Raw genomic sequence first — 22204 nt, 5'->3', positions numbered from 1 at the left:
GCGCAGACCTCAACGGTAGGCTGCATTCGACGGACAGGAACAGAAGGTACCTTCTGATGGGGCTGTGATTTCGATTTCGATTTCAGCTATTGTTGACAGACACTTCCAAGGGCTGCGCCTCTCTCCTTCTTACCAAATTCTCCAAAACTCATCTTAGAGACTAATCTAACGATAAAAAACCAGATTGCCGCGATGTTGTCGTTTATCGTGCTACTCCTCATTGCCACAGTCCTTGTGGTCGGAAGCGATGAGCGACATGAAGATAAAGCTCTGGAGGTTTTCCAAGCAGCAAATCCACCTCGAAAAACTTTTGACGATGTTGTTTGCCGCCAGACGATTGTGCAGCACGTATTTGAGAACAGCTATGGTGCACCGTTCGCAGGAACCTACACCCCGCCCCACTACTGCGACTTTACAACAGTGGTCTTGAACCTGTCTGCGACATCTCAAGGCCGCCAACATGACCGCTTGGCTCTTCTCTATTTCAATGATGTCGAAATCTGGCGTACTTCGACGCCCACGCCGACGCAGTCTGGAATCCACTGGTCTTACGTCAAGGACATCACCATCTTCCGCTCGCTGCTGGACAGGGAACAGAAAGTCATCTTCGACTTGCCCAACGCCATTGATGGAAACCTCTACACTGGTGCGTTCAATGTAACCATCGAGGCGCTTTACTTCAATGATGAATACCAGTCAGGCTTCACGCCTGCCGAGGAGATCTTCGCTATCTCGAACCTGACGTCGGCTCAGAATACCCCAAGTGTCTTTAATCTCCCTGGTGATAGTGGAGTGGCAAATCTAACGCTCCCTAGAAACATCAAGAACGCTGTAGTGTCCATCATGGCTTCGGGAAACGGAGCCGAAGAATTTTGGTTCGCAAACGTCCCTTCCGAGTACACCGACACGTTCTCGACCAGCCCGCTGGGACCGCTGTCTGGACACAGCCCTTTCCGAGAGGTTCAGTTGCTCATAGATGGGCAACTGGCCGGCATCTCATGGCCCTTTCCCATCATATTTACTACAGGCATTGACCCTGGTGCATGGCGCCCAATTGTTGGTCTCAACGCCTATGACCTCCCAAGCTTCGAGGTTGATGTGACACCTTGGCTATCACTTCTTTGCGATGGCCAGGCGCACAGTTTCCAACTTCAGGTTGTTGGTTATGACAGTCTTACTCAAGACAATATTGGTACTGTTGGCGACAACTGGTGGGTTTCAGCATCACTGTTCGTGTGGTTAGACCATGCGGTCAATGAGACTGAGGCTGGCCCAATCAACAAAGTTCACTCCGGCCCAACGTTTGATTTTGAAGCATTTATTGGTACAGAAATATCCTCCAATGGCTCTGTTTCCAACACCTCATTTTCATTCTCATTGGCCGCAGAGCGTTCTCTCTCAATCACATCTACACGAGCAACGACCAACGGGACACGTGTCGTATCGTGGCATCAGCACCTATCATATATCAGTATTCAAAACTTGACAAACAGCGCGTTGAATCAGACAACTTCTGCGGTCACGTCGGGGAGTCACTACAGCGATGTTTCCGATGTGGTGTCACGCTATGTGTATCCACTCACTCTGTACAGCTCATACGATGTGTCCCCAGAAGGCCCGGTCATACATCCAGGATCTGTCCTATGCATGGTGGACCGTAGTGCGATAGATGATGGTGTCAACTTGCTTCAATTATACTCAGGGGTTGAAGTTGGCACCAAGAGCCTTGTGGCTAGACAGAATATTACCAGCAAATACTACTGGAACGACACAATTGCAGAAGGAACAGGTAGCAACAACAAATGTAACGGAGAGACTTGGTTCACGTACTCTGGCGCGCCTGCATTCGCAGCTGGCGTTAAGGAGTACTCAAGATATCTTAGAGAATCTGATGACCCAATTGTCGCAGATCAACAGGCCTGGACCACAATAGTCGTGCCAAATACAATACCGATGTGGGACGTGGAGGGATAGCCAAATATTTTGAAGATGCGGCGCAACTGTTCTCAGGAAGTACTTAAAGAAAATGCGCATAAAAATGCGTTATTCCATGTTGCTGAGGGAAAACATCTAGGATCTAATCTAAGTAGTGCAACATAGACAGTCAACCAAAGCCCAAGGTCCTCCTTGACCAATATTAAACCACAAGTACTAGTCATGATGTTTGCGGCTGAACCTCAATAAGATTCCCATCAGGGTCAGTGATGATGAGAAAGCCGTTGAACCCGATACCCCGGATGCCTGCTAACGCAGCTACTCTAGCTGACTCAACATCGCCTCCAAGGCCAAACGCTCTAGCAACGGGGCCGTCTTCAACAGCCAGATCCTCCCCAACACGTTTCAGAATGTTGACGCCGTTATCTTCCATACGAGACTGCGTCGCTTGGATGTCTGGGACGATCAGGCCAACGTGGCCGAATGTGTTCGGGCTGCGTGTGGATGCCTCGATAGTCCCGTTGGTCCCCTTAAAATAAAGTAGTTCAATCAGGCCTCCAGTGTTCGTCTTTTCTCGCAGCAGTTCTTCGCCTGTCTGATAGCCTGTTCCATTTTTGCCTCCCTGGCTGTGACCAAGGTAAGTGACCTGGTACTCGGGCGAGGCATGGAATGTGAAAACATGGCGCATGCCGAGGATCCTCCCATAGAAGTCCACTGATGCGGTGATATTATTAGCAACGAGACTGAAGTGGTTGATAGTGTAGCCAATGGTTGCCGGATCAGCTGGTGGATCATTTCCTATAATGAAGTCATCAGATGCTCTGCCTCCAATGGCACAGGCTGAAACGGGCTTCTCAAAGAATTGGAGTAACAGTAACAAGGTCGTCAATGTCGTCAGGCGAAACATGTCGAAACCGATTCTGATGTTTTTTTTTTTAGTAGAGGGCTTTGCATTGCATCTGTGGTTTGCTTTATCTACAGTTCCGTGGTTTACTTTATATAAGAGAAGCGGGTAAGTCACCTTCTAGTGTCGCTTTGCAGCGAATGCTGATCCTCTGAACTCCTGCAGCAACCTCGAAGACCTGACCACTGAAATTGCGCGAAAGCACCGAAAACTGCGCGAGATTCTGGCGCTAGGCTAAACCACAGCCACCCGAAGGATACGCAAGCAGCGAGAGAACTACGGAGTACATACGCGAGGATAGCCCGAGGATAGCCCGAGGATAGGCAAGCCATTCTTGAATTAAATTTAAATTTCTTCTATCCGGTCAGCATACACCAAACACATAGGAGCACGCTGAAGCAGCAAGAGAGCGCATTGCGCGAGGACATTCCGGTGGTGGGTCGGCTTGTTGTTCTCACCCCCACTCATGGTTTCTATAGCCACCCCCTTCCCCACACACATATACTCACCCACCGGTGGCGCTGTTGGTATGAGGCACGTTGACAGCGAGATGAACCAGGTGAAGAAGCTGTGAATCAGGGGCAGCGCTGACCCGTCGAGCTTCTAACCTGCCTTAGTGGGTGCCAATGGCAAGGTTATAGAGGAATCAAGTGAAGTATCAGCTGATAAAATATTGTTATTCGACTATGGTGTAATTAACTGTAAATCGAAATTGAACGCCACATGTTTCCAAACTTGTGTCCTTTCATATGGATTTCCTAGCTCGCCAGAACAGCACAGTAACTCAAGCGCAGATGATACAGGGTGATGCTCCGTGTTTTATGTGGTTGTATTTTTGTAGGAATCAAAGTCAAGAAGTTCTAGGCACAGTAAGCCTTCACTTATCAAAACGATAATCCAGCAAGAGCGACACTCAAGCCAATCAACAATGTGTTCAATAGTGCAGTAACGACAACAAGTAGGCCATCAATTACTACGGTAAGCGCAAGGATGAGCGCGCTCAAGGCCCCAGTCAGTGGATTCAAGTACCCGAGCAAGGCCCCTGTAGAGCACGAGTTAGTATTTGGTTTTCTTGGACTGCGCAACAGGAATGGATCGAGATATCGAGATTAACACTGAGGGTGTACTAACCAATGCCAAACACAGCGATAACAGCATCGAGTGTCGCGCTGATCTCTACCAGGAGCGCAGCGATTAGGGCAGCAATAGCAAGGACATCCAGCTGTCTCTTCTCCTTCGTCGATGTTCCAAGAGCATTAACGTCGGAGATGGCCGCGTTGATCACGTTGGTCATCTCGGTCAGAGCAGTGTGGATCGCGAGACCAGCGTCGTCCTGCTGTGTGATATTAGCCCCTGCGGGTAAAGCAGCGAGCGTAGCATCTAGGAGTTTGATTAGACTTATTCAGACGCATCAAGTTGGAGCAACTGAACATACTAATGGCACCTGTTTGCACTTTCACACTTGTAATCAGGGCGTCGAGTAAACCAGACGCGTCTGCTCGTCCCTGAATTGTCGCCGGCGCAACGGTTGGGGAGGTGAGGGCTGTGCCAAAAAACCCAAACAAGGGGAGTGCGGCGACAAAAAGGACCTTCATCTTCGAGAATTGAGATTACAGAGGTGCAATTGATAACCTTGGGAAAGAGATTGTGTTCACAGATTGCGTTCACAGATTGCGTTCACAGATTGTACATTTTGACCAGTACCACTCGGGATCTGCGTTATATAAGACGTGTGGTTTGCGAACTCCGATGTAGAAATAATGACGTTGATCTAATACTGTTCTCATAGCGATCATACAGAGAAAGACTATCCCGGTCAACGTTGCAGCCCTACCAGGGCAGTGGGCCTGAGAACTTGGCAATGAGCCCTGCACTGCGAGCTAGTGCGCTGGGGAACAACAAATCACGGAGCTTCGCCGGGATCTGGTAGCGAGTCACCATCTCTTTCCCAACGGTTCCTAAGCGACCGCTCTAGACCTCTATTCAACTAGTCTTGATTCAACCGTAGTGACGTCGCAAAAGAGTCCCGAGCTTTGCTCTCGAAGCATTGTTGCCAATAGCGAACCCATGAAAATATGCAACGCAGGCATCGATGCAACGAAGACAACCCATCGTGCTGGAGTAAAGCAGGGTAGAAAGGCCCGAGCTCTATTTCACTTGTAGCTAATGACGCACTAAATTTCTGAACACTGGTTGGCCGGTGGCTGGTATTGAAGCTAGGCTAGCATTTGACTTTTTGTCTGCTCTGAGACTGATCGCCACCAGTGGTATCATTTCTTTGAAACCATTCCAGAGCTATGGGCCCTCCTGCTTTGAATTTCCTGATATGAGTATAATGCAACTCTGACTTCGCACATTTGTATCGATTCATGGTTAAGCAATAATTCAGGTGAAAGGTGAGGTGGCTGTCATCATATTGAGAAATGTGTTCGAGGTCTTAAAAGCATCCAGCATTAGTGGTGCCAAATTCAAGTTGGAATTACTCACCTTGACTTCCGTGCGGTACGTTGCCTTTGAACTTGGGCCTTTGGAGTTCTGGAACGAAGAAGTAGCACTGGAGAATTAACAGTCCAGAGGAGGGAAATGGTTATAAGCTGTGCACACGCCTTGAACCTCTTTGAGCACGAGAGAATCTACACTTAGTGCAACATGATTACTATAACACATTTCCGTGATATTATATCATTGGATTAAATTACCATCCTGGCACACTGTATACTTGCGAGGATTTTATCCAGGCGATTCAGAGCCGAGCTCAAGAACTTGATCCAATTCCTTCGCTTTATCTACAAGCCCCCTTTTCTTGTAATACTCCTGCAGGTAGCCAACCGCGGTAATGGTCCGTTTGTGTTGTGGTCCGAGCTCTTCCTCCAACACTTTGATATATTCTTTGCCGGCCATTGTAACGTCTTCGATCGTGCCTATTTTCTCTTTGCACACAAATCGAAGATACAAACTGTCCCATCGGTCTATCGCTTTTGAATGTTGGCCTTTCGGGCGTGATTGAAGCCACTCAAGGACGCTGTCATTCATTTTCTCTGCTTCTTCCACCATCTCATGCCTGTCGTATGCGAAGGCAAGCGACAGCTTTGCTGACTGGGCCTGAGGGACCAAACCCGACGACTCCAATCTTTCGATCTGACTTCGCTGTCTCTCCTGGATTGTTTGAGAGTCTACAAAGTGCATTTCCTTCTCGTGGCTCAGGTAATCAAGCGTATCCCAGAGATTCTCACATAATAACAGAACCCCTTTGTTGGATTGACCCAGCTGATTCTCAAGACCGTCGACATACGATTCTAGGATATGATAAGCATGGCGCCGCAAACTTTGGACTCCTGCTTCTTTGAGCTTTATCATCAAAATCCGGAGAGGATGTCGAGCAGGTAATTTAATCGTTGCCATCTCAGCAGCAAATGTTAGAAAGTGTTCAGCCAGCTGGGTGTTTAGCTGGAGGACGACTAGGTAAATCGCTTGAAGTAGACCTGGGTCGGGGTTCTGCAGAAGCGTGGTGAATTGATCGAAACATGGACTGAGTGTGCTGAACGCTTGCTTAAACTTGCCCTGGTCGAAGAGCTGTGAGGCGGTTATTGTCCTTCCCCACCACTTGTTGCTTGCCGGATTGTCAAGATTATCTTCGTGGGTCCAATTTCCAAGCGCGACTAACCCAAAGCTAAGTTGTCGGGACAGGTATATGACTTCTTCAGGCAAGCAGAAGACGTCAGGCGTTGAGACCCATTCTGGTATCGATACGCGTGCGTGATTCTTCATCAACTTCCTACTCTTACCACGCTTCCCCCGAGTCCCAGAAACAAGTACCACGGTGAATTGAGAGTTGGCGGTATTACCGCCGTATGCGGGGGATTTCAGGTTGGTCGATTGGCGGCGTTGTGTCCGGATGACTACACTTGACTCTTGATCCTGATCTGGGGACCTGCTATTCCTACTTCTGTACTTATGCACGTTCCATCTGCCCAGTCGATATTTGTACATCTTTTTGCTTTCCCGTCTGTTAGCCATGATCTGCCAAACAATTGACTACACTTGCGTTGCGTGGAAGTCGTGTTTGCGACTCATTATCTCCATGACTTCGTCTAAACCCCGACCATCTTCTATATAAAGACTGGTGATCGTAGTCCGCCAATTCTCGAACTCTGCCGGGGTGGCCCATCGATCTGGAGGCTCGCTAGACATGATCGCAGCCTAGCCTCAACGCAGGCTGCATGATGCAACGCACCTGCAGTAAGGGAAAAGTACGTCAGGACTCTGCGGGTAACTGGAGCCAAAGCCGAAACAGGAAGGAGTTGGCCGCCAAACTGACTCTGAGGATGTTATACAAGATTCGGACCCTAAACGCAATAAGATAACAACAACTGGATCTTAGGCCAGCAGGTTCATGGAAAAGAATTTGCGGGGTCGAAACGGCGGCACGGCTATTTAGAAGGATCTTATCACCAATCGCACCACTGACGAAGATCGAGCCAAGAACTAGGACCTTCTTGTGCTGACCAGGAAGGGTTGCATGGAAGGGACTAAAAATAGCACATCGCCGCACAGGCCCGCTTCAGCGCTTCTACTACCGTACCTTGGCTTCCTTCTATTGGGTTGCTGAGGCCGCCTTTACTCGCTGCCGGGTTGCTCTACCGTTGTCGGATTACATCCCCATCAGCGTCCAAAGACATGAGATCAGTGACCATAGACATTCTCCCCAGGGAGGCCAAGGAGCATCGACTAAAAACCGCCCTCGCATAAATCCTGATATCACGACATAATTTCGGATGCTAGTAAAGCTGTCAATTGATCAGTGTCTACCCGCAGAGCTGAAACGATACTTGGTCGTTTTTTGAAAACAACAGAACAACGTCGTCAAGATTTCTCAAGCTCGCGTCATGGTCGGAAGTGCCGGCATTTGAAACTTTGAACGGGTATGGAATTCGTTCCAATGCCTGACAAGACGCCGTAGCGCTATATTATCTGGCCGGTCTCCGGTAACCACAGTCATGTCAGTCGCGTGATAAGGCTATGGAAGCCTGGACGATCACCGATAGCCCGACACGGAAACGCGGAGGCGCGGCCCACCTATCGGCTTCTTTGGGTCTGCATCCCATTGGATATAGGTTGAATTAAGCTTTCTCATCGCGCCGGAATCTAAAGATTAGATGTCGGCTTATGTCGGCCTGACGGGCCCGGACTGCGGCGCATACGCGCCCTCCTCTCTATACGCGTACCACGACTGAGGGGTGGGATAAATCAGGGCTGAGAGGGTACGGGTTTTGTATTGGAGGTCCGGAAGCCGAGTAAAACGCGATCGCAACTGCCCAAGTTCTACCGTGGCGCTTTGCGCAGCTCAACCGACTCAGTAGAGACACGCGGCGATTGAGTTATCTGCTTACTCATTCTGAACTCTAAGCTAGTTGGTTGTCGCGACACGAACGGCGAGGAAGGTTGGAAACCGCGCGGAGAAGGTTCAAGGCACGTTGCTAGGCCGAAGGCGCAACAAAATATAAGATGAGAATTGGTTCCGGTTCCACGACCTGGGCCATCCATCTCACAATCATTACGACTACTTCCTGTAGGACATACTTACCTCATACGGCCCTCAATTGCAGAAAATAGCATGGCGCCTGAGAAAGACTTTGAAATCGCCATCATTGGGGGCGGTATTGCTGGCGCAACTCTGGCAATAGCTCTGAAGAACCATGGCATCAAATGCCAGATCTACGAGCAAGGCCACGCATTCAGTGAGATTGGTGCCGGTGTAGCCTTCTCCCCTAATTCATTGAGCGCGATGGACGTGTGTGACAAGAATCTCCGCGGCGCGTTTGAAAAAGTCGCGACGCACAACCAATGGCCCAGCAAGAAGAACGTCTACTTCGACGTCATGGACGGCACCCCTGATTTTTACGGAAGAGACCAGACGGAGCCCATCTTCACACTTGAGAATGAGCAGGGTCAGGTAGGAGTAGAAGATCTTGTGTCTTGTGAACGGAGTATAGCTAACATGCAATCAGAATGCTGTGCACAGGGCTCATTTCATGGACGAGATATCGAAACTAATTCCTATTGAGACCTGTCATTTTAGGAAGCATCTCGATAGCATTGCTGAAGATGAGAAGATGGAGAAATTGAGGCTGACTTTCCACGATGGCACAAGTGCTGAGGCAGATGGAGTGGTGGGATGCGACGGAATCAAAAGTCGTGTACGAGAAATCATCGTGGGCGAGAAGCATCCAAGCGCCAAGGCAAAGTACACACACATGTATGGTTACCGAGGAGTAATTCCGATGGAAAAGGCGGTTGATATCATTGGAGAAGAGAGAGCAACGAACTCTTGCGTGTGGGTGGGTACAGTGTCATTGCTCAGTGTTTTTCTCCCAAGACTGACAGCCCGAAGATCGGGCCCAATGCCCATATTCTCTCTTACCCCGTCGATGGTGGCGACACTTACAACATGTTTGCTGCTGTGTGTGACACCAATGAGTGGCCTGATGAAGACCATCTCACGCTTCCGGCGAAGAAAGAAGACGCGATCAAGGACTTCGCCAATTTCGCACCTGCCATCAAGAAGAAGCTCACGATGGTTGAGGATAACCTCGATAGGGTAAAGCATGGGAGTATTCGTGATCCAAAAACTGCTAATAGAATATACAGTGGGCTCTATTCGACCTAGGCGATAACCCTGTTCCTTACATGCACAAGGGACGCGTTGCTATCATGGGCGACGCCGCACACGCCACTACACCGCACCACGGTGCGGGCGCGGGCTTCTGTATCGAAGACTCGGCGTTGATGTCCGCCATACTTGGGGACGAGCGGGTCAAGAAGCCGGCCGATGTCGAGGCAGCTTTCGCAGCCTTTGATGCCAGCCGCCGCGAGCGAGGTCAATGGCTGGTGCAGAGCAGCAGACGTAACAGTGAGCTCATGGATTTCCGCGCCAAGGACGTTGGCAGGGACCTGAAGAAGATCGAAAAGGAAATGAAGGAGAGATTCGGGAAGATCTGGAACTACGATATCAACGGGGCCATTAACGACGCCAAGGGAGACCTGGGAAAGAGACTTGCAAAGATGAGCCGGGCATGATTCTGAATATATGAACCAGTTTACTCGCCGTCTTCGCCACAACTACTTGTCTTTGAGTCTAAGGATCCTTCTAATACTACACAATATGAGAAGACCAAAGCACACCACTGATCAGATGCATAAAACGCAGGAAGACAACAGATGCCTCGAATCCTCCCCTAAGAACTCAACAACAGAACGAGAGGCCTAACTAGAGACATCCGCTGGCGCTGAAGTCTTAGTTTCTTGAACAGCCTCTGATGAAGATGACCCTTGAGCAGGAGCCTCGCCCATAAGAAACTGCTCGTAGCGCTTCCTCTCTAACTCATGGACCAGTCCCCAGTCGCCGATCTCCTCTTCGAAGAACTGGTCAAGATCAAGTCCGCGCTCCTCGGCCTCATCGGAAATTCGTAGGTGTAATCCCGGGATATACTTCATTATAAACAGTAGAGCGCAGGATACGAGGAAGGAGTATGCCGAAATGGCAGTGATCTCGGCGAATTGTCTTCCAACCTGAATGCCCTCGCCATCAATGGCGCCGGAGGCTATTGTAACGCCGTCCAGAGAAGAGACTGCACACGACGTCAGCTGGAATTGGAATGACTGCGCAGCTGCAGAGATGAACTTACTGGACGACGTCGCGAAAATGCCCGTCAAGAAGGAGCCCACCATTCCTCCAATGCCGTGAAGCTTGAAGACGTCCATTCCCTCATCAATCCGTAGCCAGTTGTTCACATTGTCCATGAGGGCGCAGACTACAGCGGTGATGAAGCCAATAACTGCAGCAAGCCACACACTGACATAGCCTGCGGCGGGTGTGATGCCGACCAAACCAGCAATGGCACCCTCACAGGCGCCAACGACGGTGAACTTGCGGCCATATTTGAAATAGTCGACAAGAACCTAATTGGAAGTCAGCCTGCGGATGAGCATATTCGGGTCTACGATGCTCACGTACCCAGCCGATGGCACCGGTCGAAGCGGCAGTGTTCGTGTTGAATGCGGCGAGCATGGCACGAATGGAGGCATTCAGGGCGGAGCCGCCATTGAACCCAAACCAGCCGAACCAGATGAGCACGGTGCCCAGGAAGACAAGAGTAGTATTGTGAGGCTTCCCATGGCTCTTGTCCGTGGGATTCTTCTTTCGCTTGCCCAAGACGAAGGCATAGGCGAGGGCTGACCACCCGGAGGCGATGTGGACGGGTCCACCGCCGGCGAAATCGAGCGACGGAAGCTGTTACAGGCAATCAGCCGATAGGTCGGCCAGTCTGTATCTGTTCAGAGCACTCACATTGTATAGCCAGCCGTTGGCGTTCCAGGTCCAGCAGGCAATCGGGCAGTACACAACCGTGGCCCAGCAGAAACCAAAGATCAAGGACGGAATGATGCGCCCACGTTCAAAGGCGCCTCCCACGACGATCTGCACGGTGCATGCGCAGAAGAGCAGCTGATACAGGCAGAAGACGATCTCAGGGATGGTCGAGTTGCCGGGGGACGGCGCCGACATGACGTTCTTGAGACCGAAATTGGCCAGGTCGCCGATGAAGGGGCCGGCCGTGCGGCTGTAGGCCAGCGAGTAGCCCCAGAACATCCACTGCACCGTCACCACCGCGCTGACCATGAAGGACTGGAACAGCAGCGCGAGGGCCGACTTGCGGCGGGCCAGGCCGCCGTACAACAGGCCGATGCCCGGGATAATCAGCCACACGATGTAGGCGCAGAAGACCAGATACGTGTAGTTCCACTCGTAGCCGACATACTGCGTGTTGACATTCACCTCGAGCGGGTTGCCCCCGTCGGGTATGGACTCGTCATAGCTCGGCTGTTTTGGCGAGACACGGTCAGCCTGCTTGAACGTACACAGCAATGGAGGCCCTCGAATCGTGATATTCCGGGCTCCGGGGTCAACCTACTGCCTCGCTCATGATGGTGACTAGCAATCAGACCTCCTTTCCGTAATGGGTTCAGCCTGGCATGACAGGTTGAAGCACGACATAGGTCCAGAGGAGCAGACCCATGCAGGGACGTTCCATATCATATAGTCCCCCTGCCGACACCAGCTCGGCGCCAGCTATCTCCAACGACAGGGTTTCCGAGAAGCTGGAGATTATTGTCATGTTATTCAACGTCTTATCAAGGTCTCTACCGGCCTTATCAAGATGCGAGAACCCCGGATCATTAAGTAATGGTGACCCTGAGTGCTGGTAAGACATGGCATTGGCTGTATCCAGGAGCTGAGGTTTGGCGCTAAACGCAGAAGAGAAAAAACATCCAGACCTTGGCTGTTCCAAGCGCTTCAGCAGGCCCCAGGGCGCTGTTGTCTTATCTCTTGGCGTGGAGTGCCGAGGACTCCACGCCGATAAAGCCTGGACTTACAGCACATGTGTGCAGTCTGTAAACCTCCACCGAAATGAAACATCAGGCGAAAGTCGGAATGGACTGTCACACATTACGCCACCTTCATAGAGTACATAGTAAAGGGCTCACGATCTACGCTTATGCGTCCAACTGAGTGTGGAGATGCTCCGCCATCCCGGCTGCCGGGCCGCGGGGGCTCGACAGCCGACGTTATAAGTGGCCAGATGCCACAAGTCGATTTAAGAGGACAGAGACCACCTGTAGTAGCCCAAGTATCTCCAGAGGTCCTTGGAACATAGCACAATGGGGTCCGGTATGACCAACCTGGCTTTCCTGTGGTGTGCCCGCAGCCATCACAATATCGTCCTCACGCCTTCTCGACAGAATGTGTGTATGTGCGTCAAGGTTACCACGTAGCGAGGCAGAAGTCGTGGTTGCGTAGGAGTCAAAGGGTACTAATTGACAATTTGTCATTCCCAGAGCATCTTCTGGCCGCAGACCGTTCAAATAGTGTTACTACACAGGGGCAGACTCAACATGACTACGGTGGGTCTGGGTTGATTTTGTGTCCATGGGTAGAAGACATCTGCTCTCTACGGCTCTTTACATATTTGATAAGGTATATGTAGTAACAAAGTGTGGCCGTGTCCCACCTGTGCAATGTACCTCCCGAAACGCCAGTGCCCCGAATCTTTGATACCATCCCAGCTAAGCTATACGAGAAAAAAAAATTGGCAAAACGAAATAAGGATGTCAGAAGCATCAATCATCCCACTCCTCGTCGTACTGGTCGATAAGCCTATTCTCGGCCTCCCGATCGCGGTTCTGCCTTGTCCTAGAAGGCGAGCCGGCGAGGTAGTGGTACCCCCTTCGATTGGGTAGGAAGCGCGCGCAAGACGCTGTCGATGCGACGAAGAGGTCCTGTTGCAAATGTTAGTCACGCCGGCTGTGCTTGGCCAGACCGCCAATCTATGGAATGGAATGAGGAAACGTACCGAGACAAAGCTCCAGATGCCGGCCCAGAGCGAGTAGTTGGGCAACTGTCGCCAGCCTCGCTGGTTGGCGACGGTGCGCTGGTAGAAGATGCCGCCGAGCAGGTAGACCAGCATGGCGACCAGGAGGATGATGCCGAAGACGGTGCCCGGGCCGACGCTGCCAGGGGTGTGCGGCTCGGCGCCAGCGCAGGCATGGGAGGAGCGCACCTCGAAGAAGTAGGCGCACTCGTCTGGGTCGGTGCCGACGAAGGACACGGAGGCCGAGGCGGAGGGGTCTCTGTCGCACAGGAAGGATATGGTGGTGGACTTTCGCTGGGTGGGCGCGTCGGTCTCCTTGGTGCTCCTCTCGGTTGGGGTGCCAGATGACGAGGACGAGGGCGAGTGCGCATGCTCGTGCTCGTGCTCGGGCTCGTCCTCGTAATCCGTGTAGGCAGCGCCGCTATGCACACTCCTCCGCTGAGCCGGCCCAGCAGGCAATGATCTCTTGACGCTCTTCCCGCAGAGAGAACCGCCGGCGTACTGCAGCACCAGCTTCCTCCCCCTCGGCTTCAGCTCCCTCGATGCGAAGCCCAGGCTGTAGGTGTCGCCCTTGGAGGTGTAGTAGGCGCTGATGTTCCCCCACTGCTCCTGGCTGACGCCCTTGACGTTGCCGAGCTCGCCGAGCACGGGCCCGCAGATGTTCAGGGTGAAGTTGTAGCCGTAGTCGTAGCCATTGGCGACGTAGTTGGCGGTTGGGGCGCCGGGAGGCGGCTTGGTGCCGTCGGCGGGCTGCCTGACGGCCGTGTCGGGACGGAGGTCGAAGAAGGCCCCAGACTTGACGTTGGTGGCGGTACAGGCTGCCGAGGTGGTGGTCTTGTCGGCGTCGGCAGCGCGGCAGACGGCGGGCAGGGCGAGGGCGAGCAGGGCCAGGAACGCGGGAGGTGATGAAGACAGGCGCATGGCTCCAGGTTCGTCGGCAGCGTCACACGTGAAGGACGCCGGGCGGGAGGGATCCAATGTCGGGCGCGTGCGGACGGAGGGACGGAGGGACGGAGGGGAGAGTGCGCTCGATGCGCCTAGCAGAGAAAGGGGGGAGCGCGCATGCAGAGGGCAGCAGATGCAATGCGACGAATGGCTCGCTGTCTGGTTTGGGGGACGTTGGTGTCTTGTTGTCTCGATGCGGTCATGAGAGCAACTCAGGTCCAGTATAATGGCATCCATGGCGGTTTACGACCACCTGTCGTTTGCGCTGCCACCACCGAGGACGTCAGCCTCTGGGGCCGTAGGCGTCGTCGACCAATGGGCCACCTGAGCCCCTGTCCGCTAGGCTGCCCCGGGTGCCCCAGGGGCCCAGGGGCCCAGGTGGTCGGCGGACGGCTTTAGGTCAGCGGGGCCTGCCCTACTAACTATGGTACTGTCCAGTGGCAGACAAGGTCGGGCCGCCACGGACTGCACGGCATCTTCCATGTACTATGGCACTACGGCACCACATGCAAGGTCAGGTCTAATTGACGAGTCTCAGCTAGGGCCCTGACGGTGCTCCTTTGTGCCCCCTCCCCTATGCCCTGTTCGGGACAATGAACAGAGGCTGGCGGGATACAGGTAATGAATGGACAGTCTGATAGTCACCTCGGATGCTGGGCTGGCCATGGCGCCACCCGGAAGCCAACTTGCCGGCCAACCCACGATGGGACGGGATTTCTTGGCGGCACCGCGATGGAGCTACCTGCATTGGGATCATATGATTGGCTGGAGCTTGATGGTACTGATGAGCGACAGGGAAATTTGGGGGACTAATAAAAGGGACCACAACATCTTCATCGACGTCAACATTCTCCCCGGAAACCCCCTAGGCCAGATGAGAGAGTGTGCGGGATACCACACCTCGAGATAGCCACCGGACGTCCCTTCTCGCCAGTCAACCCTCCACGGTCTTCAACTGATCTCGTCTCGTCACACGTCACGTCGCGCAATGGCTTCAAAATCCAAACCAGACTACGAGTTTGGCGGCCCGTAAGTCTACCCCCCATGGGGCCAGAGAGCATATGTTGTTCCTCCCCTCTTTCCATAATTCCTAGGAGAACTGTGTGGTTGGCAATGGCTGACCCTCGCCTGTAGTATCGGCGCCGCTGGCATCGTCCTCGGTCTGCCCGTCCTCCAATACGTCTATGCCCTTGGCTGTAACGACATCGCCGGCTGCCCGATCCCGTCCCTGCTCGACCCCAAGAACCTGTCTCTCGAGACCCTGAAGGCCGAGGCAGGATGGCCCGCCGACGGCATCTGGGGCTTCTGCAGCTGGGGCGCAATGGGCTGGACTCTGGCCTACTATCTCCTCAACCTGGTCCTGTACCGCGTGCTTCCCGCCCAGGAGGTCGAGGGCACCGAGCTGGCGTCGGGCGGTAGACTCAAGTACCGCTTCAACGGTAAGTCCCGGCCACACCAGTACGGTGTAGTGCAGTACATTGCAGACAGACAACAGACAGACATACACAGACGAGAGCGTTTTGCGCGCGTACTAATACGACCACAGGCCTCGCCTCGAGTACCTTTATCCTCGTCGCCCTTGCTGCCGGTACCGTTGCCCAGGGCGCCGAGTTCCCCGTCTGGACCTACATCACCGACAACTACCTCCAACTCCTTACCGCCAACATCATCATCTCCTTCGCCCTGGCTGTCTACGTCTACGTCGCCAGCTTCTCCGCCAAGCCCGGCAATCCCGAAAAGCGCGAGCTGGCCGCCGGAGGACACACCGGCAACCTGATCTACGACTTCTACATCGGCCGCGAGCTGAACCCCCGCGTCACCCTGCCCTTCTTCGGCGAGATCGACATCAAGACCTTTGCCGAGGTCCGCCCCGGCCTGCTGGGCTGGATCATCATCAACTGCGCTTGGATGGCCAAGCAGTACCGCAACTACGGATACGTGACCGACAGCATCGTCTTCATCACCGCCGTCCAGGGTCTCTACGTCATGGACAGCTTCGTCATGGAGTCCAGCATCCTCACCATGATGGACATCACCAGGGACGGCTTCGGCTTCATGCTTTGCTTCGGTGACCTCGGCTGGCTGCCATTCTTGTACTCCCAGCAGACCCGCTATCTGTCTGTCTACCCATTTTCCATGGGCTGGCTTGGCACTGCCGGCGTCGTGGCCGTGCTGTTGACTGGTTTCACCATCTTTCGCCTGAGCAACAAGGAGAAGAACACGTTCCGGACCAACCCCAATGACCCCAGCGTCGCCCACCTCAAATACATCGAGACCAAGACCGGCTCGCGCCTTCTCATCTCGGGCTGGTGGGGTGTTGCGAGACACATCAACTACTTGGGCGACTGGATTCAGGGCCTACCATATTCCCTCCCAACGGGAATTTCCGGCTACGTCATCCTGTCTGCCGGCACCGGCATCGCTGGCGCCTACAAGATGCTTGATGGCCGGGAGGTCGTCCAGGGTGCTGCCAGGGGCTGGGGCATGCTGTTCACCTACTTCTACATTCTCTACTTTGCTGTCTTGTTGATCCACCGTGATGGCCGAGACGACGAGAAGTGCAGCAGGAAGTACGGCCAGGACTGGGAGAAGTACAAGAGGACTGTCCGCTGGAAGATCCTTCCCGGTGTGTACTAGGCGTGCTTGAGTGCTGATTAAGGACGAGCGTGGGCAAACCGGCTACTATGTAATGAGGAGGTATTTCGTGTAAATATCCGTTATCCACTGCCGGAATGGCGCAGCTTGGAAAAAAGTACAATCAATTTAGACTCTTGAGCAATAATAATCACGCAGATAGGGAAGGCAATCTGCCGTTGGGTGTAGGCATCCAAAATACATACATATTGAACAACACCGGTCTCACGTAGATCGTGCTTGATCATTGGTAGGCGCAGGCGGGCCAGTGACATCTCGAGCATTATGAGGTCTGCCTGATGTGCGCTGATTGCTCTTAATGTCAGAAGTCTTAGCGTGGAAGCTCCGGTTTCCTGGGAGGGGGTTTCTTTTGGCGTGGCCGTTAAATGTACAAGTTTCATCTAGCATACAGCACCAACGCGATCAACCCAATCCTGGCATCAAGTACGACCCGTCTGCCACAAGCTTCAACAGAGTTACGACGTTTTCGCCTCTCGTTCACGAATGAGCGCGTCAACCCGTCGGAGAGGGATAATTCCATATTTTTCTCGTCGTTCCTCGAGGTCGTAGTCGGAGCTTACTCTTCGACCTGGAACCAGTTCTCACGCTGACGATTTACGATCACACCTGCGTAGCATGTCGGGTCATCACTATCAATCGTTTCCAACCCACCTACTGAGCTATCAAATCCACGGCAACTTCTCGACATTGACCGATCTGTCGACATTCTCCTCGGCACAGAATAGAGGCAGACGCCTGCCCTGTTGATGGTGATAATCACTGATTCATACTCATCTGCCGGTCTTACCGCATTCTCAGCGGATACTTAATATAAGATCCCCTACGCGTTTGTTTGCTGCGGCTTCAAATATGGACTGTACTAATCATTTTGTGCGCTCCAGCATGTGCTCCTCACCAATGTCACCGATACCTGGTTTCCGACGATCCGCAAGCGGATTCGGTCAACACGACAGCGCATCCTTAGAGCAGGGGATCGTGTCCCGTCTGAGAGCATTAGAGAGTGGGAACGCACCCCAATTCTCGATTTCAACTACCAACGGCCAAGACCCCGCTTCAACACGAGAGCATCTAGTTCGACATAAACGAACCCTGGACAATATCCAAGCATGCGACAGTCGTCTCGCGGACCGTCTCAGTAACTTGGAAAGCAGTACTCATCCTACCGAATTTGAGGCTTTGAAGAAGAATACGACAGATCTCAAATCTACCGTGGACAAACTGATGGATCGTCTCGCTTCGACAGAGACCAAGAATGAGGTACTAGGCCGTCTAGTCAATAACCTTATCAACTATGGGCATGAGAACAAGAAGAAAACCACCAGCCTCGAGGCCGGAGTCGAACAGAGCCGCGTGGGGGCTAAGAAGACAGACGGTCAACTCAGAGAGGTCCGCCGCATTATGGATAATACCACCCAACAACAGAGTGAGGTGAACTCCAATATCTTGGACATCCAGAAGCAATTCAAGAAATTCAAGCAGTTCCAGCTCTCGGAGAAAGTGTCGCATGACAAACTCAAAGCCCAGCTGAAGGACACCAAAGAACTGAAGAAGGAGATCATTGAGAATTTCAAAGGCGCTTTCAAGGACAATGTCAAGAACGAAGTCAAGACAGAGCTGAAAGCGGAGATGAAAGCAGAGCTGGTCAAGGAGTTTAGGAGAGAAATCGACATGGTGCAGTCACAGCATTACCGTTTGCAGGATGAGTTGAGTGAGGCTTACGACCGAGCCGAGCGAGCCATGACGGAGGCGAGAAGAGTCACCAACGAACTCGAGATTCGGTTTGGAACTGTACCGCCCGAGGTTCAAAGTATTCCCGATGAAGCCGGTCTCATCATAGACATGAAGCTATATACGAAGAAAAGGCTCACAAAAATGATCTCTAAGACAGAGTTGAGACTCAAGGACATGATCTGTGACATGAAGCAGGACATAGCCCGCCTAGAGAAGCTGGCGGATCAAGGAACCAAGAATCTCGAAGACATGTGCTCGCAACACACCGAGACAATCACAAGTGTCAAGCAAACGCTAGAGGACAATATGAGGTTCACGACCCAGGAGATTGCGCGTCTGGACGATTTCCACAAGGAGACGAGTGCAGAAAACAGAGATGGACCAAGCGCTGCGGCGAACTTGAGCGCTCATAGTAACCACGCCACTGAATGCATCATTGACGCAATCCGCAATTTCATTGAAATGCAAAAATTGCGCATTGGTGATCTAGAAATTCCGGCGCTCAAGAATATCAAGGATCAGTCGACAGCTCGGCGCATTGGGCTACCACTCACTGCCCCAACGCTACCTTCAAGTCCTCAGCCTTCAGATGACGGCACGAGCTGTTCTGCTCAAACTCCTGACAAGTCGGTCTCTGTCTACACCGACAAATACGTCGAATGGCTCCAAAAGCTCGACTTCCGTCCGGCAATGGGCATGACAAAGTTCAAGGACGTTGATGTTCGTGTGGATGAGCACCTCATCTTCTCAGACGGTCCTGATAGGTACTACCTCAAGCGGAACAGCATCTTCTCCTTTACGCCTTTGGTCATGGCACGGGATCGCCGAGGCTGCCAGGACGAGGACTTCTACGCATACATACACCAGCCCTATCACAAGCGAGCATACAAGGACACGGCTATGGAGATTATGTACTCGTCGGATCTGCCTGTTGATGATGTCCGGTCCCTCCCAAAGTATGTGGTCTACCTCGGAGAAGTCTACTGCGCAACCGAAGGGGAGCGAACCGGCCAGCTGAACTGGCGCACTGATTACCACCTGGTTATGGACATTGCCAGACCTGCCAAGTCGCTGTGGTTAGTGTTCGGATACGAGTGCAAGGATGCAAATGGCAATATCCGCAACACCGAATTCGAAGTTGAAGAGAATGACTTCTGGTCTTTCGTTAAGGAGAATGAGAGTTTCGACATAGCCAAGGTTGCAGAGAATGTCAACGACTGGAATATCTGCAGTGATACCTATCGCTACGACCAGCCCGAGCTGCACATCGGCAGAGTCAGAGAGGCCGTGTCGCAGTCCGCTCGGATTGCCAAGCCCCTTTTCACATCGCCGAACTTGGAAGCACTCCTAAGTGGTATTCGGAAGGGCTGGAGGGGCTGGAGGGATGCTACTACCGTTAGTTCCAAGAGTACCTACAGCTTGGACGAAACAAGCAACTCGGAATTAGAACTTGATATTATTCCGCGAGGTTAAAGTGGCCATAAATCAACAAGACTGGCTGTTTGTAAGATTGGCTGAGGAACAGGGATCACGTTCTGAAGTCTACAAAGTCTGCTAAGACTGTCAAAGGAGTAATGGTAATAGATTCAGTAATGGTAATAGATTCAGGTATGAATGTAGCTAGCATAGGCTAGTTGAGCAATTCATTCTGAGTAGATGCTCGCAAACGCCTATAAAAAGTAGCATCCCGTGGTATCATTCTCAACCCCCTGATAAGTAAACCAAGCACGACACCGATCATTATTTCTCGTTGCGTTTCTCATCCAAACAGATACACATCGCTACAATGACAGCCATGTCAACATTGGGTGCAATCGTGACCTCGTATGTTTGTTGACCAGCGATGAGCTCACGCGCATTGAGGAACTGGCGCCTGATGGTCGCGACAGGTTGCTTCGTTGCAGCATCGGTGATGTCCGCGGACCTGTCGAAGAAGTCTCCCTTCATAAAAAGTCTCTCTTGTTTCCCGGTGGCGGACACGAAGTTGCCATAAGCTTTTGAGGAGCCAACTATATCAAGGTTAGGTGGGATGCAAAGCACCGTACCAAGGATTCAACTTACTGCTGAACTTGGAGGTGACGTCAAAGAACTGGTTCCCGTTGGGATCCTCGGCATAGTAAGTCGAGTGGATAGCAAGGTGCTTCTTGCGGATAGTGAATAGATGGTTTCCTCCCATGTCACATACCATCTTGCGGCCTGACAACGACCACGCCGAACCTTTCACTTGGAAGATGGGCCGGCCATCGACCGTTTTGATGTCGAAGCTGTCACCCGATAAGGAGAGAACCTTCTCCTTGATGACCAGGGTTTCAGATTTGCGAGCAAAGAAAGGTGCGAAGATGCCTAAGGGCGTGGGGTAAGGCGCGAGTTCAACCATGTCGAGATCTTTCTAAGTGCTGTGGGGCTGCTATCACAAGCCGGCTTGATATAAAATGTATAAATGGACTTTTAATTCAAAAGCAGTAGGATGACTTGAAAACCGCTTGGATGCCAAAAATTTATCAATTGCAACAAAATGCCAACTCGTTCTCCATAGCGCCATGATGTCATCTGAAGGAAGTGGCAGTGTACTGGGGGCAATCTCAGCTGCTGTGGGCAGTGCAGCACGCCGTCAGTGCTTAGCCAGTCTCAGCCCAAAGTTCATAGGCAGGATTGTGGCGTATGTATTAAAGCGCAGCCTTGACTGACTTGGCGAGTGGACGACTGGCACTGGGTCGCCAACTAGCCGTAGGCGCCATGAGCGTCGTGACTGGCCTCCATTTGGTTGGTTCTCCCAAGCCGAGCTGTCAGCTTCGGTCATTCATTGCCTAAACGTACCTATGTAGTTAGCATCAGCCCAAAAACTAGGTCGCGTTTAACCCCCCCGAGCGCACTAACTCAGAAATATGCACTACGAAATCCTCTTCCGAGATCGGCCGATGCCTCACGTGACTGGAGAAAACCGACAACGAGCCACGGTCAAGAGAATGTGTTGCATGTGGCTTTCGACGGTCATCGCGATACAATAATCGACGTGTATCAGTCGCTGCCGTGCCTGTCTACTAACAGGAGGCGAGCAGTCCCCTACCAGTAGGTGATGTGGATCTAGTAGAATCTGGTGTACCCAGAGCCTAAAGGTTTCGGATAAGCCTAGGGAATAGGAAAAAACGAAAAGAGAGGATTCGTCCAGTGTAGTTAGTAAGTATATGTCGCGACATACCTACAGTAGACTCCTGTCAACTGAGTCTACTAGACCCTGACAGCACAGGACCCGTGGTAGCGGCCAGGACTCAAATTCACATGCTTGGCTGCGGCAGAGTAAATGATTAAACATACGCCAGGACTTCCAACTGACGATTGCAACCTTACTAAGCTGCTAACCGGTTATCGCAAGCTGCCATTGCTCCAGGCTGGGAGAAAACAAAGTCGGGTTGCAGATGCCGTTGGTAGCCCATAAAACCCACGGGGCTCTTCACAAGCTCCAAACTTAGTGAGACAGCCCTATCTTCCAAATCAGAAGGTCGCCAACACCGACGGACATTACCGTCCCACCGAAAGGAATATCCCGCCAGGTATGGGATCGCAACATTTGTGGGTATGCTATGTTCGGCTTCACGAGATCGGGAAT

General features: G+C 52.3%; 10 protein-coding genes across 10 annotated transcripts; 4 read left to right on the top strand and 6 right to left on the bottom strand.

The window, feature by feature from the left end:
* Nucleotides 1–192: 192 nt before the first annotated feature.
* Nucleotides 193–1974, top strand: JN550_012048 (uncharacterized protein; the record flags this gene model as incomplete). Its single annotated transcript, XM_049310482.1, has 1 exon — nt 193–1974. One exon carries the CDS (start codon nt 193–195, stop codon nt 1972–1974), a length of 1782 nt encoding a protein of 593 aa, XP_049166007.1.
* Nucleotides 1975–2155: 181 nt separating this feature from the next.
* Nucleotides 2156–2842, bottom strand: JN550_012047 (uncharacterized protein; the record flags this gene model as incomplete). The annotated part of the gene is made up of 1 exon (XM_049310481.1): nt 2156–2842. One exon carries the CDS (start codon nt 2840–2842, stop codon nt 2156–2158), a length of 687 nt encoding a protein of 228 aa, XP_049166006.1.
* Nucleotides 2843–3723: 881 nt separating this feature from the next.
* Nucleotides 3724–4434, bottom strand: JN550_012046 (uncharacterized protein; the record flags this gene model as incomplete). Its single annotated transcript, XM_049310479.1, has 3 exons — nt 3724–3881; nt 3971–4219; nt 4275–4434. 3 exons carry the CDS (start codon nt 4432–4434, stop codon nt 3724–3726), a joined length of 567 nt encoding a protein of 188 aa, XP_049166005.1.
* A 1135-nt stretch (nt 4435–5569) lies between these two features.
* On the bottom strand, nt 5570–6829 carry JN550_012045 (uncharacterized protein; the record flags this gene model as incomplete). The annotated part of the gene is made up of 1 exon (XM_049310478.1): nt 5570–6829. The coding sequence occupies one exon, from the start codon at nt 6827–6829 to the stop codon at nt 5570–5572; it is 1260 nt and encodes a 419-aa protein (XP_049166004.1).
* A 1624-nt stretch (nt 6830–8453) lies between these two features.
* JN550_012044 (uncharacterized protein) lies at nt 8454–9916 on the top strand (the record flags this gene model as incomplete). The annotated part of the gene is made up of 4 exons (XM_049310477.1): nt 8454–8792; nt 8848–9177; nt 9231–9437; nt 9488–9916. The coding sequence occupies 4 exons, from the start codon at nt 8454–8456 to the stop codon at nt 9914–9916; spliced, it is 1305 nt and encodes a 434-aa protein (XP_049166003.1).
* Nucleotides 9917–10102: 186 nt separating this feature from the next.
* JN550_012043 (uncharacterized protein) lies at nt 10103–11820 on the bottom strand (the record flags this gene model as incomplete). Its single annotated transcript, XM_049310476.1, has 5 exons — nt 10103–10467; nt 10525–10798; nt 10854–11129; nt 11187–11717; nt 11809–11820. The coding sequence occupies 5 exons, from the start codon at nt 11818–11820 to the stop codon at nt 10103–10105; spliced, it is 1458 nt and encodes a 485-aa protein (XP_049166002.1).
* A 1195-nt stretch (nt 11821–13015) lies between these two features.
* Nucleotides 13016–14187, bottom strand: JN550_012042 (uncharacterized protein; the record flags this gene model as incomplete). The annotated part of the gene is made up of 2 exons (XM_049310475.1): nt 13016–13174; nt 13249–14187. The coding sequence occupies 2 exons, from the start codon at nt 14185–14187 to the stop codon at nt 13016–13018; spliced, it is 1098 nt and encodes a 365-aa protein (XP_049166001.1).
* A 1012-nt stretch (nt 14188–15199) lies between these two features.
* On the top strand, nt 15200–16848 carry JN550_012041 (uncharacterized protein; the record flags this gene model as incomplete). Its single annotated transcript, XM_049310474.1, has 3 exons — nt 15200–15240; nt 15346–15650; nt 15758–16848. 3 exons carry the CDS (start codon nt 15200–15202, stop codon nt 16846–16848), a joined length of 1437 nt encoding a protein of 478 aa, XP_049166000.1.
* A 900-nt stretch (nt 16849–17748) lies between these two features.
* JN550_012040 (uncharacterized protein) lies at nt 17749–20070 on the top strand (the record flags this gene model as incomplete). Its single annotated transcript, XM_049310473.1, has 1 exon — nt 17749–20070. One exon carries the CDS (start codon nt 17749–17751, stop codon nt 20068–20070), a length of 2322 nt encoding a protein of 773 aa, XP_049165999.1.
* A 267-nt stretch (nt 20071–20337) lies between these two features.
* On the bottom strand, nt 20338–20974 carry JN550_012039 (uncharacterized protein; the record flags this gene model as incomplete). The annotated part of the gene is made up of 2 exons (XM_049310472.1): nt 20338–20606; nt 20659–20974. The coding sequence occupies 2 exons, from the start codon at nt 20972–20974 to the stop codon at nt 20338–20340; spliced, it is 585 nt and encodes a 194-aa protein (XP_049165998.1).
* Nucleotides 20975–22204: the final 1230 nt, after the last annotated feature.

This window comes from Neoarthrinium moseri (assembly GCF_022829205.1).
Source record: "Neoarthrinium moseri strain CBS 164.80 chromosome Unknown scaffold78_Wmoseri_CBS_16480, whole genome shotgun sequence".
Lineage (NCBI taxonomy): Eukaryota > Fungi > Ascomycota > Sordariomycetes > Amphisphaeriales > Apiosporaceae > Neoarthrinium > Neoarthrinium moseri.
The sequence above is the reverse complement of the archived record's forward strand: the minus strand, read 5'-3'. Positions and strand labels throughout refer to the sequence as shown.